Raw genomic sequence first — 18994 nt, 5'->3', positions numbered from 1 at the left:
TGCATTTTCAGTAGTATATACTCAACTGGAATCTTGCCCTTCTCATCTTCCAGTTCAGCTCTAATGTAAACGTTTGCCTGTTGAACTGCTTCATTTACATTCAACTTGTGCATTCCACAGGAACTTAGGAACAGGAGTAGCCCATTCAGCCCCTCGAGCATGTCCTGCCATTTAATGGGATCCTGGCTGATCTGTGGTCTGACTCCATATATGTGCCATTGGCCCATATCCCTTAATATTGTTGCTGAACAAAAAGCTATCCATCTCAGTTTCAAAATTAACCACTGATCTAGCTTCAAAGCTGTTTGTGGGAGAGTTCCAAACCTCTAACACCCTTTGAACAGAACTAACGTCCCTCCTGAACGTTATAGCTCTAATCTTTAGATGATGCCCCTTAGTTTTAGAATCTCCAAACAGTGGAAATAGTTTATCTTTACCTACCCTGTCTTTCCCTGTTAATCCATGATCTTCTAAATTCGAGCGAAAATGGTTCTAATCTGTGTAATCTCGCTCTGTAATTCAACCCCTGTTGACCAGGCCAAAATATCCTTTGTCAGGTGTGGTGCCCAGAACTGTTCACAGTACTCCAAGGGGGGTTTAAGCTTGGTTTTGTATACCTGCAGCATAACCTCTGTGACTTTATACTCCAATCCTCTGGATATAAAGGTTAGCATTCTACTAGTCTTTTTGATTATCTTCTACACTTGTTCGTGGCTTTTCAAGGATCTATACCCCTGAACCCCCAAGTCTCTTTGGGCATCCACTGTACCTAACACATCAGTGTCTGACATCAGGGCAGGCAGTGGCATAGTGGTATTGTCACTGGACTAGTAATCCAGAGACCCAGGGTCTGGTGACCTGCATTCGAATCTCACCATGGCAGATGGTGACATTTTAATTCAGTAAAATCTAGAATTGAAACTCAAATGACGACCACTAAATCATGTTCAATTGTTGTAAAAGCCCATCTGGTTCACTAATGTGAAATTTGATCTCCTTTGTGAACTCAGAAGCATTGCACTGTGGTTGACTCTCAAATGCCTTTGTAAATGGCCAAGCAAGCCACTCCATTCAAAGAGCAATTATGGATGGGCAACAAAAGCTGGCTCAGCCAGCGATGCCCACATCATTGTAACAGTTACAAACCATTTGCTGCCTATAGACTTGACTGAACCAACCTGCTGTATCATGCATTATTTTTGCATCCTGCCCTGTGTCTGTGATCACTCTGCTCTGGGGGTTCAGGTGCAGAGATCCTTGAAAAGTCGCGAACAAGTGTAGAAGATAATCAAAAAGACTAATAGAATGCTAACCTTTATATCTAGAAGATTGGAGTATAAAGTCACAGAGGTTATGCTGCAGGTATACAAAACCAAGGTTAAACCAAGGAGTACTGTGAGCAGTTCTGGGCACCACACCTTACAAAGGATATTTTGGCCTTAGAGGGAATGCAATTTAGGTTTACAAAAATTATACCTGGTAAACAGGGGTTGAATTACAGAGCGAGATTACACTCATTAGACCCATTTTCGCTCGAATTTAGAAGATCATAGATGTCAATCAAAGATGGCGCCGGAGCGAGGTGACTCTCTGCAAGCTCTCCCCAACAGATCCACTTTTAACGTAACTTATACTCTTTCTAACCTTTTAAAAATTAATTCTAAAGCTAACGTTATTACTAACCTCTCTCTTTTACATTGTATTTCTTGTGTTGCCCTATTATGTATTCTCATGTATTTTCTTGTATTTTCTTGAATTTTGTTTAATTCCCTTTTCTTCCATGTACTGAATGATCTGTTGAGCTGCTTGCAGTAAAATACTTTTCACTGTACCTCAGTACACGTGACAATAAACAAATCCAATCCAATCCAATCTTTCATCATAGACTTTCTCTCTCACAATGTACCTCCTGGTCTGCTTTCTTATACGTACGCTGCAGCTGATTTTCATAACTTCCACATTTTGACACATGTTTTTGCATTCATTTCTCCCCTTTGAATAGGCATTAGCTCACTGAGGGGTCTCTCATGCCGAAGTCTAATATATTTTTAATTATAGCATATTTTAGCTATCTATTTTCACATGATTCTGCCATCTGCGATGTAGCTGGGGCCACATACTGTTCAATGGCTCATTTTCACTCTGAACTCTAGTGTTGAATACATAAAGTTCATATGTTACATTCACACGGGGTACAAAATGTGCGTTCAAGGCTTTCAAAATCTCTGTCATATTTTTCTTTGCTCATCTGTTAGCTTTAGTGTGATACACACATTGTAATAGTCCTTCCCTGGCAGTGTTAACAGTGCGGTTACTCTTATCAGTTCAAAGTTGTTAATTAAGTTTGTTACAATCTCCTTCTTTTGCAATTGTAATTGGTAAAACTGCGAGTTTTGTCACATATTTTCAGTTGGACTGGAAATGTAAGTGAAAAATTTACAGCAGCCATTTTACTCACTCAGTAATTTACTTGCAGTTTGTCCTTTTTCTTTGTAACCAGTAATTTCACTTGTAGCCTGTGTAAGCTTTACTTTTGTTCTTTTTCAGCAGCTTTGCTTTGCAGATTTGTACGTTTCTGTGTGCATTTCTGAGCTGCGTTTCACTCCCAGCCTGTGACTGATTTTTCAACAGCTGTTTTGCAAATTTTGGACCTTTATGTGTTCCTGGGTTTGCAGTGTCTTTTCTGATCCGTTTCCAGGCTTCAATAATCTATTTTTATCCACTTCCGTACACCGCATTTCATGTATAAGGACAGCAGTCTTCACAGTACATACTCAGTGTGAGTCTTTATTAAACTGTCCTTATGATGTCTGCCTCCAGATGTAGCCTCATGGCATAATCAACTGATTACAGAAATTTAGATGTATAATCAGACTGGTTACATTTCAAAATGTTCTTAAGATATTCACAAGACTTTATTCAGGATACCAAGGTCGTCATATTATGTAGAATAGATTGGAGGTATTAAGTACAGTTGTCAGTAGAGATTTGAGATAGGGGGCCCGATGTCCACTGGAGCACAGAGAGCTGAGAAGTGATTTAGTATTGATTTTTGAAATGATGAAGGCTTTTAAGTGGGTGAATAGGGAAAAGTTGTTTTTTGTGGTTGGAGGGTCAGTGACAACAAGGGACTATTGATTTCAAATAGTTGTGAAGAGAATGAGGAGAGACATCCAGCGGACACCTGAAGATATGGTGGCATTGTGGTTCTGCCACTGGACTAATAATTCACAGGCCCAGATTAATGCTCTGGGGACATGGGTTCAAATCCCACCATGGCAACTGGTGGAATATAATTCAATGAATTCATGGAACAAGTGACCATGGAACAATCATTGATTGTCATAGTTCCATAGAAGGCTCATATGGACTCAAAGCTTTTACTCTGTTTCTACCCCCACAGGTGCTGTCAAGCCTGCTGGGTTTATCCAGCATTTTCTGTTTTTATTTTATATTTATGAGCAGTTTATTTTTAATGGCCACGTCAAAATAGGATGGCCTGCTTCTTTGGGGAAAGGGGATGTCGCTTCAGATTTCACTCTTCTGTGGCATGTAGTTCCTTCCATTCTGTAATCTTAACGGGTTGTTTGTTAATGTTGTTAAAACTGTGTTCCCGCGTTCTTCAGTCACGATCCAAATTAAAGGTCAGAAGCAGAAGCCTTTCCCCTTTTCTAAGGACTGAAATGTCTGTCTTTGGTAATATTAGATAAATGGCGATAAAGGGAAAATGAGCAGGGCTATGTGGGAGGAGTAAAGAGGTGGAAAATCTCTGGAGCGAATAACTGGCGTGGGAACAATGAGCCAATTAGCCTCCTCTGTGCCAATTCATTTTATGGAAAGAGCGATGATGTACTGCTCATTCATAAAATGACCTGAATTCACAGCTCTTTGTGAGGTCATTCAGGCCTACAGACAGCACTTTAGGATTAAAGTTCAATTTAGGTAGGGAATCGAGAATCTAGCGCAGAATCTATTGCTCCTCACCCCGCACCATCACCACCATCACCACCACCCTGTGGCAGTGTTAGTGGTGGGGGCATATAATTAAACAACAGAGTGGTGGTGGGGGGACCCACTACCTTCACACCTCCACCCCAGTTAAGTCTGTGGTTGGAAGACCTGTGGATGGCCTTCTCACCCTGCTGACAATTGAGGCCCTTCTGTACGCAATTAAAGTAGCAGGCAGGGGGCTTGCCATGTGGGTAGTAGGGCAAGCAAACCCTGGCGTGTTTGTTTGTGGGCTCCCCTCCCCACTACCACCCTTGCTGCTGGTGATCCCCCTCACTCCTCTCTCGGTGATACCCGCACCCGCCATCATTCATCTTTTTCTGGGGATCCTGTGACGATCCGAGGCCTTGGGAGGCCACCATACCGGCAGCTGTAACCACCTCCCCGGTGGGTCTGCCACTCAAGAGAGTTGCCAATGGGCACTGGTTGGCAGCTCTCAGGAGATGAGGGGCGCGATTCTCCGACTCCCACGCCGGGTGGGAGAATCGCGGGAGTGCCGGGCGATTCACGCCATGCTGCCCTGGCACCCGCACGCGATTCTCCCACCCCCCCAAAACGGTGGGTCGCGTTTTACGTCAGGCCGCTCGGAGAATCGCCGCTCGGCGTTTCTAACGGTTGAACGGCGATTCTCTGGCCCGGATGGGCCGAGCGGCCTGCCTAATCCGACCGGTTCATGCCGGCGCCAACCACACTTGGTCGCTGCCGGCGTGAACAGCGCGCGACCGCTGTGTGTGGGGCCTGTGGGGGGGAGGAGGATCGAGCACCAGGGGGGTGCTCAGGAGGGGTCTGGCCCGCGATCGTCGGGCCGGCATCTCTGAAAGATGCACTCTTCTCCTCCGCCGCCCCGCAAGATCAATCCGCCAACCTGCGCATGCGTGGGTGACGTCATTTAGGCGCCGCCGGCCGCGACATTCAGGCGGCGCCGCTTTGACGTGGGCGCCAAGGCCCGGTGCGTGAAATTGACGCGCCGCCGCTCCTAGCCCCCTGGGGATGGGAGAATAGGGGGCGAGGAGCGGTCTCCGACGCCGGAGTGAAACACTCCGGGCGAAATTCTCCGCCCCCCACGACGGGTGGGAGAATAGCGGGAGGGCCTTCCCGACTTTTTTGACGCCCTCCCGCTATTCTCCCACCCCCCCGCCGAAATCCCGACACGAATCGCTGCCGCCGTTTTTTTACGGCCGGCAGCGATTCACAGCTGTTAGAAGGGCCGAAGTCCCAGCCCTTTACGACCTTTTTACGAACGGCAAACACACCTGGTCCTGCCGTTCGTAAAAACGTCGTGACCACCTGGAAAAAAATAACCATGGCACCGATTGGCACGGCAGTACCACGGCCGTGCCAAGGGTGCCATGGGCCCGCGATCGGTGCCCACCGATCGCGGGCAGCGGGCCCGATGCCCGCGCACTATTTGTCCTTCCGCCGCCCCGCAGTATCAATACGCGGGGCGGCTGAGGGGCAACCCGGACCGCGCATGCGCGGGTTTCGCGCAAAAACGCGATGACGTCACCCGCGCATGCGCGGGTGGCGTCTTCCCACCTGCGCAATGCGCGGCTGACGTCATATGACGCGTCAGCCGGCGCTAAGTCCGACAAGCGGGTTTAACGATTTTCGTTAAGCCCGACTTGTCGGGGCCTCCGACGTCGGGCTGCTAGCCCCGACGGGGGACCAGAATCGGTCCCCCGTCGGGAAGGGGCGCGATGCCGTAAAACCCGCCCGGGTTTTACGGCGGTTTGACGATTTTTCCCGTTTTGGGAGAATTTCGCCCTCCGGTTTTCACTCCGGCGTCGGCACTTTGTCTCCCTTTGGGAGAATCGCGCCCGAGGTTTCCACCACGGGGGGTCCTTGATTTGGGGTGAAGGCCCGTTACTAGCCTGTCGAGTGGAACAAAATGCACGGGTTTCCCCTAAAATAAAACAGGAAATACTGGACAATCTCAGCAGGTCTGACCGAATCTGCGGAGAGACAGGGGAGATAATGTTTCGAGTCTGGGTGGCTCTTTGTCAAAGATTTGACAAAAGTGCCGAGGATAAATTAATCAGAGGGGAACCCCACTCAAAGTAAACATGGATATGCATCTTGCATCTTGCATCCGCAGATTTGGTCAGACCTGCTGAAATTGTCCAGTATTTTCTGTTTTTGTACCTGTTAATATGGTGTTGAGCAGTCTTCAGTGGGGTCGATGGAAGTTCCGAGGCTTGGAATTACTGTGACAAGCCCATAAAAGTTATTCAATTATGCTGCTCAGAAATCTGAGAATTTAAAAATTGTCCCATCAAAATCAGACTGATTGTTTAGCGACTACATCTCCATTACTTTCAGGTCACAGAGTCACAACAGTGTCATGGTGCAGGAGGTGGCTATTTATCCCACTGGGTCTGCACCTCCTCCAACTGAGCATCATGACTGAGTGCCATTCCTCTGTCTTTCCCCCATACCCCTGCGCATTGTTTCTGTTCAATTAATCATCCCGTGCCCTCATTAAACCTGCCTCCACCGCACTTCCAGACAGTGCATTCCAAACCCAAACCGCTCGCTGTGTGATAAAGTTTTTTCTCACATCACCTTTCCTTCTTTTGCAAATTGCTTTAAATCCGTGTCTTCTTGTTCTTGATCCTTTTTTGAGTGGGAACAGTTTCTCCCTGTCTACTTTGTCCAGCCCCCTCATGATTTTGAACATTTCTGTCAAATCTCCTCAAAGCCTACTTCCCTCCAAGGGGAAGTGGTCTCACCTCTCCAATCAATCCTCATCACTGGAGCTTCTCATCCCTGGGACCACTCTTGTAAACCTCTTCTGCACTCTCCAATGCGTTCACACCCTTCCTATAGTGTGGCACTCAGAACTGTACGCAATACTCCGGCTGATGGATCAGTCACAGCTAAACTGGCTGCCATGATGATTTAAGAGTTTTAACAGTCAATGTACATTTCTCTCCCTTCTAGAATGTCAATGAACTGAATCAGTGGCTGTCGGCTGTCAGGAAAGCCAGTATCTACAATGAGCGCATGCTTCCTTCATTTCATCCAGGTTCGTACAGGAGCAATCGTTGGACCTGTTGCCTGCACACGGATAAAACTGGTATGTCTACAAAATCCTACCCGTTAAAACTGAGCGTTTACCTTAAATCCAGTTTCAGTCAGGAGAAAGAAAACGCTTATAGCTGCCACTTTGTTTTGTTGGCATTAATACCTGAGTGAAACTGTGATGCAAACTTAAACAGATTCTCACAAAAACAATTCTTATGTTTAACATGGTTTTTTGATGACCATTTGATCGGAATATTCATGGACGTTGTATTTTCCCTGTCATACTGCTATTCAGTTTCGCTGTGTTTTTCTCATCAATGATCTCCCTGAGTAAGGAAACATTTTTAAGTAACTTGCAAAACGTATTAAAATGGCTGATGTTTCAAATAGAAATTGACTATATTAATATTCCCCTTCTTTGCCAGTGGATTAAATTTAAAAATCAACCTTAAGCTCAAGTTCTGCCTCATGAAGAACAAGTATTTCCTGTTAATTGCACAACAGGTACTTTGTAATAATCATAAGTAGTGAGTCAGCACATTACTTTTTAACATATGACATCCAGGGTTTGAATCTAGTTTAATTTCAAGGTGATTGGTTGAAATTTTCTTTCCTTTTAAGCTTAAAGGGCCGTAAGTGGAAAGAGTTTGGGCCGTTCCTAACAGTTACTGCTGGCTGTAAGATCAGAATAAAAATTTCCCCAATTGAATATCAATTATAATTAAATCAGAAAGACTGATATGCAAAAATTTCCCATTGCCGTGACCTTTTGTAGACCTTTGCAAAACCATAGAATCCCTACAGTGCAGAAGGAGGCCATTTGGCCCATCGAGTCTGCACCAATGATCCGAAAGAGCACCATGCACACTAGGCCTACTGTCCCACCCTATCCGTGCAACCCTACCTAATTTACACATCCCTCGACACTAAGGGACAAGTCCATCTAATCTGCACGTAGAACATAGACGTAGAACATACAGTGCAGAAGGAGGCCATTTGGCCCATCGAGTCTGCACCAATGATCCGAAAGAGCACCTCACCTGGGTACACTGCCCTGCCCTATCCCCGTAACCATGTAACCCCACCTAACCCTTGGAAACTAAGGGACAATTTAGAATGGCCAATCCACCTGGTAGAAGAGTTTCTATAGATATGTGAAGAGAAAGAGATTGGTAAAGGGAAATGTAGGCCCTCTACAGACAGAAACAGGGGAATGCATAATAAGGGACAAAGAAATGGCTGAGCAATTGAATACATACTTTGGTTCTGTCTTCACAAATGAGGAAACAAATCAGATCACAGAAATGTTGGAGAATGAAAGGTTTAGTGAGAGGGAAGAACTGAGGGAGATCAACAATAGTAGAGAAATAGTGCTGGGAAAACTGATGGGATTGAAGGCGGATATATCCCCAGGGCCTGAGAATCTGCATCCCAGAGTGCTTAAGGAGGTGGCTCTGGAAATAGTGGATGCATTAGCCATGACGAGAGGTTGAATAAACTCAGTCTGTTCGCACTGGAACGACGGAGGTCGAGGGGCGACCTGATAGAGGTCTACAAAATTGAGGGGCATAGACAGAGTGGATAGTCAGAGGCTTTTTCCCAGGGTAGAGGGGTCAATTACTAGGGGGTATAGGTTTAAGGTAAATGGGGAAAGGTTTAGAGGAGATGTACGAGGCAAGTTTTTTACACAGAGGGTAATGGGTGCCTGGAACTCGCTGCCGGAGGAGGTGGTGGAAGCAGAGACAATAGTGACATTTAAGGGGCATCTTGACAAATACATGAATAGGATGGGGATAGAGGGATAAGGACCCAGTAAGTGTAGAAGATTTTAGTTTAGACGAGCAGCATGGTCGGCACAGTCTTGGAGGGCCGAAGGGCCTGTTCCTGTGCTGTACTTTTCTTTGTTCTTTGTTGGTCACTTTTCGGGATTCTATAGACTTTGGAACTGTCCCTGCAGATTGGAGGGTAGCTCACATCACTCCGATATTCAAGAAGAGAGGTAGAGAGAAAGCAAGGAATTATAGACCAGTAAGCTGAACATCTGTAGTGGGGAAAATGCTTGAATCCATTATCAAGGACTGTATAGCGGAACATTTAAAAGGCAGTGGCAGGATCGGTCAGTCAGCATGGATTTATGAAGGGAAAATCATGCTTGACAAATCTGTTGGAATTCTTTGAAGAGGTAACCAGTATAGTTGACAAGGGGGAGCCAGTCGATGTGGTATATTTGGACTTTCAGAAGGCATTTGACAAAGTCCCGTGTAAGAGATTATTATGCAAAATTAAAGCGCATGGGATTGGGGGAAATATGTTGAGGTGGATAGAAAACTGGTTGGCAGGGAGGAAACAAAGAGCCGGGATTAATGGGTCCTTTTCAAATCGGCAGGCAGGTAACTAGTGGGTACCACAGGGATCGGTGCTGGGATCCCAGCTATTCACAATATATATTAATGATTTGGATGAGGGAACAAAATGTTGCATCTCAAAGTTTGCAGATGATAGGTGGGAGAGTGAACTGTGACAAGGATGCAGGGATCCTATAGCAAGATCCGGACAGGTTGGGCGAGTGGCAGATGCAGTATAATTTGGATAAGTGTGAGGTTATTCACTTTGGAAGCAAAAACAGGAAGGCAGCTTACGACCTGAATGGTTGTAAATTGGGAGAGGGGAGTGTGCAGCGGGACCTGGGTGTCCGTGTGCACCATTCGCTGAAGGTAACATGCAGGTGCAGCAGGCAGCAAAGAAGGCTCATGGTATGTTGGCCTTCATTGCGAGAGGTTTCGGGTATAGAAGCAGGGATATGTTGCTGCAATTGTACAGGGCCTTGGTGAGGCCACACTTGGAGTATTGTGTGCAGTTTTGGTCTCCTTCTCTGAGGAAGGATGTTCTTGCTCTCGAGGGAATGCAGTGAAAGTTTACTAGACTCATTCCAGGGACGGCGGGACTGTCATAGGAGGAGAGATTGACTAAGTTGGGATTGTTCTCGCTGGAGTTCAGAAGAATGAGGGGGGGGATCTCATAGAGACTTATAAAATTCTAACAGGACTAGACAGGGTAGATGCAGGGAAAATGTTACCAGTGGTGGGTGTGTCCAGAACCAGGGGTCACAGTCTGAGGATTCAGGGCAAACCATTTTGATCAGAGATAAGGAGACTTTTCTTCACACAAAGAGTGGTGAGCCTGTGGAATTCATTACTACAGGATGCTAAACTTTGAATATATTCAAGAGGCGGCTGGATATAGCACCTGGGGAGAATGGGATCAAAAGCTATGGGGAGAAAGCAGGATTAGGATATTGAGTTGGATGATCAGCCATGATCGTGATGAATGGCAGGGCAGGCTCGAAGGGCCAAAAGGCCTCCTCCTGCTCCTATCTTCTATGTATCCATGTATGTACCTATACATTACCTGTTAAAGGTTGCTTACCTAAAAGGGCCACCAGCTGGTAATATGGAATTATCTTTTCTTCGTAGCTAAGATTGAGTACAGAAAAGTTTTAAAGGCGAGGTTTAGGATTTAATATCAACATTTAGAATGATTTAGTCAGGATTTTATATTTATTATATTTTATGGTATTTTCAAACATACCTAATCTAGTTATTTATGATTCTTACACCTTGGATCACTCTAAGCGGTGAATCCCAACTCCCTGTACATTTGAGAGTGCTTATTCATTTCTTGACGTCTTAATGCGATTTTGTTAATATCCCCGGGTAAAGAACAATAATTACTTTTTGGTAAAATTCCTTGTAGTAATTCCTTATTGGGCTCATGTCTCTACAAGACCATCCGTTTTCCCATTCATGATGGAGAAAATCTTTGACACCATGGGCGGGATTCTCCGACCCCAATTGCCGGGGGCCGGCGTCAATCCCGCCCCCGCCGTGTCCCGAATTCTCCGGCACCGGAGATTCTGAGGGGGCGGGACTCGCTCCCCCCCCCCCCCCCCCCCCCCCCCCCCCCCCGGCGATTCTCCGGCACACGATGGGCCGAAGTCCTGCCTTTGTCGTGCTTCTCCCGCCGGCGTGGATCAAACCACCTACCTTACCGGCGGCGCGGGCGGGCTCCGGGATCCTGGGTGGGCGGGGCGATCTGGCCCTGGGGGGTGCCCCCCACGGTGGCCTGGCCCGTGATCGGGGCCCTCCAATCGGCGAGTGGACCTGTGGCGTGGGGGCACTCTTTTCCTTCCGCCTTCGCCATAGTCTTCATCATGGCGGAGGCGGAAGTGACCTCCTCCCCTGCGCATGCGCGGGGATGACATCAGCAGCCGCTGACTCCCCGGCGCATGCATGGACTTCCGCCGGCCGGCGAAGTCCCTTCAGACCCGGCTGGCGTTGCGCCAAAGGCCTTCCACGCCAGCCGGCGGAGCGCCAACCACTCCGACGTGGGCCTAGCCCCTCAATGTGAGGGCTTGGCCCCTAAAGGTGCGGAGACTTCCGCACCTTTGGGGCGGCCCGACACCGGAGTGGTTCACGCCACTCCATCACGCCGGGGGCCCCCGCCCCACCGGGTAGGGGAGAATCCCGGTCCATGTCCATTTTGCAAACAAGTGGGTGGCTAACCAACTGCGCAGCACAGTGGTTAGCACTGTTGCTTCACAGTGGCAGGGTCCCGGATTCCCGATGGGTCACTGTCTGTGCAGAGTCTGCACGTTCTCCCCATGTCTGCATGGGTTTCCTTCGGGTGCTCCGGTTTCCTCCCACAAGACCCGAAAAACAAGTTGGGCATGATTCTCCGCCCCCCACGACGGGTCGGAGAATAGCGGGAGGGCCTTCCCAACATTTTTCCCGACCTCCCGCTATTCTCCCCTCCCCCTTCCCCTCCCCCCACGGCCGCCCCACGACATGAATCACTGCTCGCCGTTCTTTTACGGAGCCGTCCAATCCGTGCATGCGCGGCTGACGTCATCGTGCGCATCAGCCGCCGTTACCCTTGGCGCGCGGGCTAAGCCTGCGATGCCGTGGTTCACGGGACCCCGCTGCTAGCCCCGACCGAGGAGCAGAATCGGGTCCCGGGAGGGGGCGCAGAGGCTGCCGTGAAACACGGCCAGTTTCACGGCAGCCTTTACGACTCTCCGCATTTGCGGAGAATCGCGCCCAAGCTTGTTGGGTGATTGGACATTCTGAATTCTCCCTCCGTGTACCCAAACAGGCGGCGAAGTGTGGCGACTGGGGGTTTTTCACAGTAACTTCATTGCAGTGTTAATATAAGTCTACTTGTGACAATAATAAATATTATTATTAAGTGGCTAGTTTTAGTTCAAAATATTAAAGTAATTTTATTTTACAAATGATGAGCTACCACACATGGAACAATCTTATGGTATTGTGACATTTTTCCACAAAACTCCTTGAGTAAACATAAATAGTAAGAGCAAGATGCTTGGAAGATGCATTAAGGGCAAGGGCATAGAATGTACTCTGGGTGGGGGTGTCCATCACCAAGAGTGGTTCGCTAGCACAACCACAGACCTAACTAGCTGAGTCCTAAATGACATAGTTGCTAGACTGGGCCTGCGGCAGGTGGTGAAGAAGTCAACAAGAGGGAAAAACCTACTTATCGCCATCCTCACCAATCTATGTGTCACAAAGGCATTGGACCATGGCAGTATTGGTAGGAGTGACCACAACACAGTCCTTGTGGAGATAAAGTCCTGTCTTCACATTGAGGGTGTCCTCCATCGTGTTGTGCAGCACTACCACCATACTAAATGGGAAAGATATTGATCAGATCTAGTAACTCAGCACTGGACATCCGTGAGGTACAGTGGGCCATCAGCAGCAGTAGAATTGTACCCAACACGATTTGTAATCTCATGACCTGGTACACCCCCCAGTCTACCATTACCACCAAATAAGGATATCAACCCTGGCTCAATAGAAGAGTGCATGAATGTATGCCAGAAGCAACACCAGACAGACGTAAAAATGAGGTGTCAACCTGGTGAAGCTCAACACAAGGGCTAATTGCGCACCAAACAACATAAGCAGCAAGTAACAGACAGACCTCAGCAATCCACAACCAACAGATCAGATCTAAGCTCTGCAGTCCTGTCATGCCCATTTGTGAATGGTGGTGGACAATTAAGCAACTCACTGGAAGAGGAGGCTCCACAAATCCCCATCCTCAATAATGGAGGAGCCCAGCACACCTGTGCAAAAGACAAGGCTGAAGCATTCACAACAATCTTCAGCCAGAAATGCCGAGTGGATGATCCAGCTCAGCCCCCCGGAGGTCCCCAGCATCACAGATGTCAGTCTTCAGTCAATATGATTCATTCCAAGTGCTATCAAGAAAGGGCTGAAGGCACTGGATACTGTAAAGGCTCTGGGCCCTGCCAATATTCCAGTAGTAGTAGGACAATACCCACTGCACCACAAGGCCTCCCTATGGTTTAGCTGGGGCAGATGACACCCAACTATGGTCAAATCTTGTGTCAAAACTGCTCGCCTTTTGAAATACAGCATGTGTGAATGAAAAATTTAAGAATGATCAATTGAAAATTCCATGCCTAGGTATAATTTAACTTATAAACTGAAAATGCGAGAATTACCCAGTAGGTCAGGCAGCATCTGTGGACAGAGTTAACATTTCAGGTTGGCGATTTTTCTTCAGAACTTGGTTTACATTGTAATTTAGCTCTTGAAGATTGCTAAAGTGACATTATTCAGCTTCTCCTCCAATTTGTTGACTTTCAGAAGGGTGACTTTACAATTGAATCACTATTTCAGTATGACCCCCAACCTTCCAGTAACACTCTTTCTCTCTCTTTCTTTCTCTCTCTCGCTCTCTTTAAAGGACTCAACACACCATTCAATGGCATGAATTTTCCAGTAGTTAGCCATGTCTTCAACCTGACTCTCCGGATAGCAATATGAATAAAACTATTATTATTTATTTTTTATACGTCACTTTATGTACAATGAGTACATGCTGGGCCTAGGACCTAAAATCAGTAAAATCCCTAAATCCGGCATTCGTCCCGGTCCCAAGCTTCCCGGATACAGGGTCCAGTACCTGGAGACAACATGGCAGAATTTGCATTGTTCAAATTTGGAGCTACAATGAGGCAGAATGTTCCTATTGTCATCTAGAAACAGCGACGGTATTCACCAAACTCTATCACAGCCTCTGATGACTTTTAACACATTTTGTATCTGAATTAAACATCTAAACAACTTCCGAACAAGAAACAGCTGTTCCGATTTCCCACAGGACTAAATACTTCATTTCATAAACAGAGTGACTACAATATTTGGTAATGCTTATGTATCGCTCACTTTCCATTTGTTTAACAGTTCGAGGTTGCAGTCGCACACATTCTGCTGTAACTCTTGGTGACTGGAGTGACCCCCTCGACCCTGATGTTGAGACGCAGACTGTTTACAAGCAGCTCTTACAAGGCAGAGAGAAGCTGAAGTGAGTAATGCAAAACGTTTGCCATGGCCCCAATCCATTGCCGTGTAACCTACACGCGCCATTCTAATGCTCGAACATGAAGGCAGTTTGTGCCACTCTTTCCATTGTAATTTTGGTAGCAGAGTGGGTTCGGCACTTATAGCATAGAATCATAGAATTTACATAGCATTTGGGCAGCACGGTAGCATAGTGGTTAGCACAATTGCTTCACAGCTCCAGGGTCCCAGGTTCGATTCCCGGCTTGGGTCACTGTCTGTGCGGAGTCTGCACGTCCTCCCCGTGTGTGCGTGGGTTTCCTCCACGTGCTCCGATTTCCTCCCACAGTCCAAAGATGTGCAGGTTAGGTGGATTGGCCATGATAAATTGCCCTTGGTGTCCAAAATTGCCCTTAGTGTTGGGTGGGGTTACTGGGTTATGGAGATAGGGTGGGGGTGTGGGCTTGGACAGGGTGCTCTTTCAAGAGACGGTGCAGACTCGATGGGCCGAATGGCCTCTTTCTGCACTGTAAACTCTATAATTCTATGCAGAAGGAGGACATTTGGCACATGGAATTTGCACCGGCCCTTAGAAAGAGCACCCTACTTAAGCCCCCACTTCCACCCTATCCCCTTAACCCCACCTAACCTTTTAGAACACTAAGGGCAATTTAGCATGGTCAATCCACCTAACCTGCACATCTTTGCACTGTGGGAGGAAACCGGAGCAACCGGAGGAAACCCACACAGACACGGGGAGAACGTGCAGACTCTGCACAGACAGTGACCCAAGCTAGGAATGGAAATTGGGATCCTGGAGCTGTGAAGCAACTCTGCTAACCACTGTGCTACCGTGCTTGTATTTCATTCAATGGTATTCTCCGTTCATTGGCTCTTTTTCATCTCCAAATAACGCTCCGTCCCTGGGTGCTCATGCCATGGAAGGGACAACATCGAGCTCACTGATTTACAGTGATTGTCAAATATTTATTTTAATATTTCTACGATCGTTTACCATTTTCAAAACAAAAGTAACATGACAATAATATACAAAAGGTTGCAGTTGGTGATAGAAAGCTGGTATTCAGCAATATTGGGAATGGGGAAGTGGTATTCAGCTGCACTGCGGATAGTCCTGAGCTTTGACTGCTGGTGCCTAGTGACATGGAAAGTATCTTTTGGTCAGATAGAGCGACAGAAGGGAATGAGTGTTTGACCCAACTAGTACATCCTGCATTGCTATAACGCACTAGGGGGAGTAGCAGTGGCTCCCCAGATCCAACTGTGCTGGTTTGTTGCATTTAACGAGATATGTGCAAATCACAATCGTTGGTGTTTTGAGATTAGTTACTTCAAATACAACACTTATGCTGAAGTGTGTACCAATTTTTCATGATGTATCCTTCCCTAGTAAGAATCACATTCAATATAGTTCAGTACAGAAACTAGCTTGATTACAGTCGTAGATTTGTCTTTGGATAACAAGGTAAATGACCACTAGATGGCCACAGAAAGCAAGTGGATAAGACATGAGCAGTGCTGTAAAAAGTAGACTTCCTCTCCCTTTCAGTATGTATTATTATCCATCCCCCCCCCCCCCCCCCCCCCTCCCCATTGGGACCATCCAGCCAGCACACACCATTCTTTGAATGCTTAATGTTGGAGTGTGCTGGTTACAGAACAGTGTATCTTAAAGAAGTCTTTATATTTGTCAATTGGTTAACTGTAAATTATCATTGAAAAGTTGAATTATTTACATCTGTGCAGTAAAGGGTACGGGAGCCATCTCCATGTTCAGGTCTTAACCAGTCTCTGCTCAATACCAGACTGACCCCTGGGTCTGGGTCATCCTTCCATCGCTGTGCAGGCAATACTGTACTCAGTTCTCAGCCCCACATGAGCCTTGTATGTGCCAGACCCTCAGACTACACCGAGGTGGCCTCAATGCTCTCTTGAAGCTGAGTGATTCGTCTGTCCTTTGTTTTTTTTTTAAGGTATTTAGTCTCACGCTGTAAGTAATACTGACTAAACTCATCATTACTCTGACAGGATGGGGGTACAGCATTTCTCTTCTTACAGCTGGGGGTCTTAAAACAATGTGATTGGAGATTGGGGTCTTGTGTAGGTCAGAACAGATAGGTGGATGGCAGCCCCCCTGCCCTGACAGACATTAATAAAGCACGCCTGTCTCACTCAGCAGCTTCCAAGTCTCTAAACTTCTAAAGTGCTGCTCGGTGATGATCTTATTGGTTCCATGGGCCTTGTTCTAACCGTCTTCCTACGCTGTTCCTGGCTGTTTTGAAGGGGTCCAGCGTGGAGGTGGTGTCCAGAAATTAACTTTTTCTTAATGGCTTGAATGATCTTGTAACCATGGATCCCGTGCCAACGGATTGAGCGTCCGCCTATATCATCTGCTTTTGCTGGTCACAGATTTCCTGAACTTTTAAGGACTGTTGTTCATGAAAGTAAAGGCATGGGGCTGGATTTCCGAGTGCCCCCACGGCACAGGCCCGCCCGCGGATCGGTGGGCCCCGATCGCGGGCTAGGCCACCGTGGGGGCACCTCAAGGGGCCAGATCCCCCGCGCCCCCCCAGAGCAGCACGGTAGCATGGTGGTCAGCATAAATGCTTCACAGCTCCAGGGTCCCAGGTTCGATTCCCGGCTGGGTCACTGTCTGTGCGGAGTCTGCACGTCCTCCCCGTGTGGGCGTGGGTTTCCTCCGGGTGCTCCGGTTTCCTCCCACAGTCCAAAGATGTGCGGGTTAGGTGGATTGGCCATGCTAAATTGCCCGTAGTGTCCTAAAAAGTAAGGTTAAGGGGGGTTGTTGGGTTACGGGTATAGGGTGGATACGTGGGTTTGAGTAGGGTGATCATGGCTCGGCACAACATCGAGGGCCGAAGGGCCTGTTCTGTGCTGTACTGTTCTATGTTCTAACCCCGGAGGCCGCCCGCGCCGCCAGGTTCCGCCGGTAAGGGACCTACTCTAATTTACGTCGGCGGGACTGGCAACAAACGGGCGGGACTTCGGCCCATCGCAGGCCTGAGAATTCGGGCAGCCCCGGGCCCATGGAGTCCGCTGGTCTCCGCCATTCTCCGAGGTGGGCAGCGCGACTAACGCCAGGCCGATTTTGGGGGGGCTGGAGAATTTGGAGGACGGTGAGGGCGGGATTCACGCCGACCCACGGCGATTCTCCGACCTGGCGGGGGGGGTCGGAGAATCCCGCCCCGCATCTTTCGGGACTTGTGGGAGGAATCTGGAGCACCCGGAGGAAACCCACGCAGACACGGGGAGAACGTGCAGACTCCACACAGACAGTGACCCAAGCCGGGAATCGAACCTGGGACCCTGGAGCTGTGAAGCAACCGTGCTAACCACTGTGCTACCGTGCTGCCCTTTGATGGGAAAGGAAGATGCCACCAGCGGCCAATGGTGAGCCACCTCTGGCGTCCGAAAATCTCACCTGCGGCATCTAAAAACCCGAAGAACCACCTGCTATCGTGCGTGAAACTTTGTGCCGTGAGAATCAACAGGTGAGCAGGTTCACCATTCTGCCTCTAAAAAAGGATGAATTTGTTTGCACAAATAAACAGTTACCAGCTGATGTCTCTGTACACAGGAGATTGACTGATGTTGCTCTGGAAACAAGCGGCATAATAATTATGGGCAGCACCTTTGACAGTCCTGCTTCTGAAGTGGAGATTAGGTATGAACAGCTTCTGGAAGATAACATGACTGTGTCATTGCATCTTGAGTCAGTTTTTCTCGGAGAATAGGTGTACCTCTCCCTGCTTATGGGTAACGTCAGGTGCGGGTAGTCCACCTTGTGTCTGGTTTCCCATTTGGCATCCCTAATTTCCTTTCCTGTTTGCTTCAATTAAACCAACTGAAATGCCCATGTTGTAAATTATAGGTGAGGCAGTAGTGCTAACTGCTGTGCCTCTGCTCACGTTGTGGTATCAAATCCCAGAACACAGATCTCCCAGTTTCCCTTTGAGTGGTCACTCCTGCTTTATTCAGGTAAACAGTCACCAGTCCATCTCCAGCGAAGAATTGTGGAAGATTGTGTTTGTGCGTGTGTGTGTGTGTTCATCTGCCTCCCATTACCATTGATTTTCATATTGTAATGAAACTTGTCTGTTTTCAGTCAAAGCTTTGTCTAATTTACACTCCACTTGCAAAGGTGCGGAAGGTGTATCATGGGCTCTTTGCCTGATTAACCGGTGCTTATCCCTCCTCCCCAGCACCAGTAGTACCTATGAGAAAATAAACCCATCAGGTTTGCTTTAAGGACAATACTCGTCATAACATAATGTAGAACTATTCTTGTGAACATTTTTTGTCATAGTAGTCTGTAAGACGCATCTGACAATATCAGATTATGTTTTCATAATCCGTTTATTGTTGCAGGCCAAACAAAGTTCCTGTTGTGACTGACAGGGTTGATTTCTCCCATTATAATCACATCGTTTGAGTGAATGAACACAGGAAGCAATTAGCAAAGCATGTTCAGCAGATCAATGATGCATATTACTCAGCAGATACTCACACTAAGGTCACTATCTAACGGA

General features: G+C 47.5%; 1 protein-coding gene across 1 annotated transcript in view; it reads left to right on the top strand.

The window, feature by feature from the left end:
• LOC119978355 (rasGAP-activating-like protein 1) overlaps window positions 1–18994 on the top strand; it is a 398828-nt gene that overhangs the window by 372210 nt on the left and 7624 nt on the right. Inside the window, exons 20-21 of the mRNA XM_038819933.1 lie at window positions 6949–7084; window positions 14331–14451. Coding sequence (XP_038675861.1) covers window positions 6949–7084; window positions 14331–14451 — 257 coding nt within the window. The remainder of the gene's footprint in view (window positions 1–6948; window positions 7085–14330; window positions 14452–18994) is intronic.

Source organism: Scyliorhinus canicula, chromosome 1 (genome assembly GCF_902713615.1).
Source record: "Scyliorhinus canicula chromosome 1, sScyCan1.1, whole genome shotgun sequence".
Classification (NCBI taxonomy): Eukaryota; Metazoa; Chordata; class Chondrichthyes; order Carcharhiniformes; family Scyliorhinidae; genus Scyliorhinus; species Scyliorhinus canicula.
The sequence above is the reverse complement of the archived record's forward strand: the minus strand, read 5'-3'. Positions and strand labels throughout refer to the sequence as shown.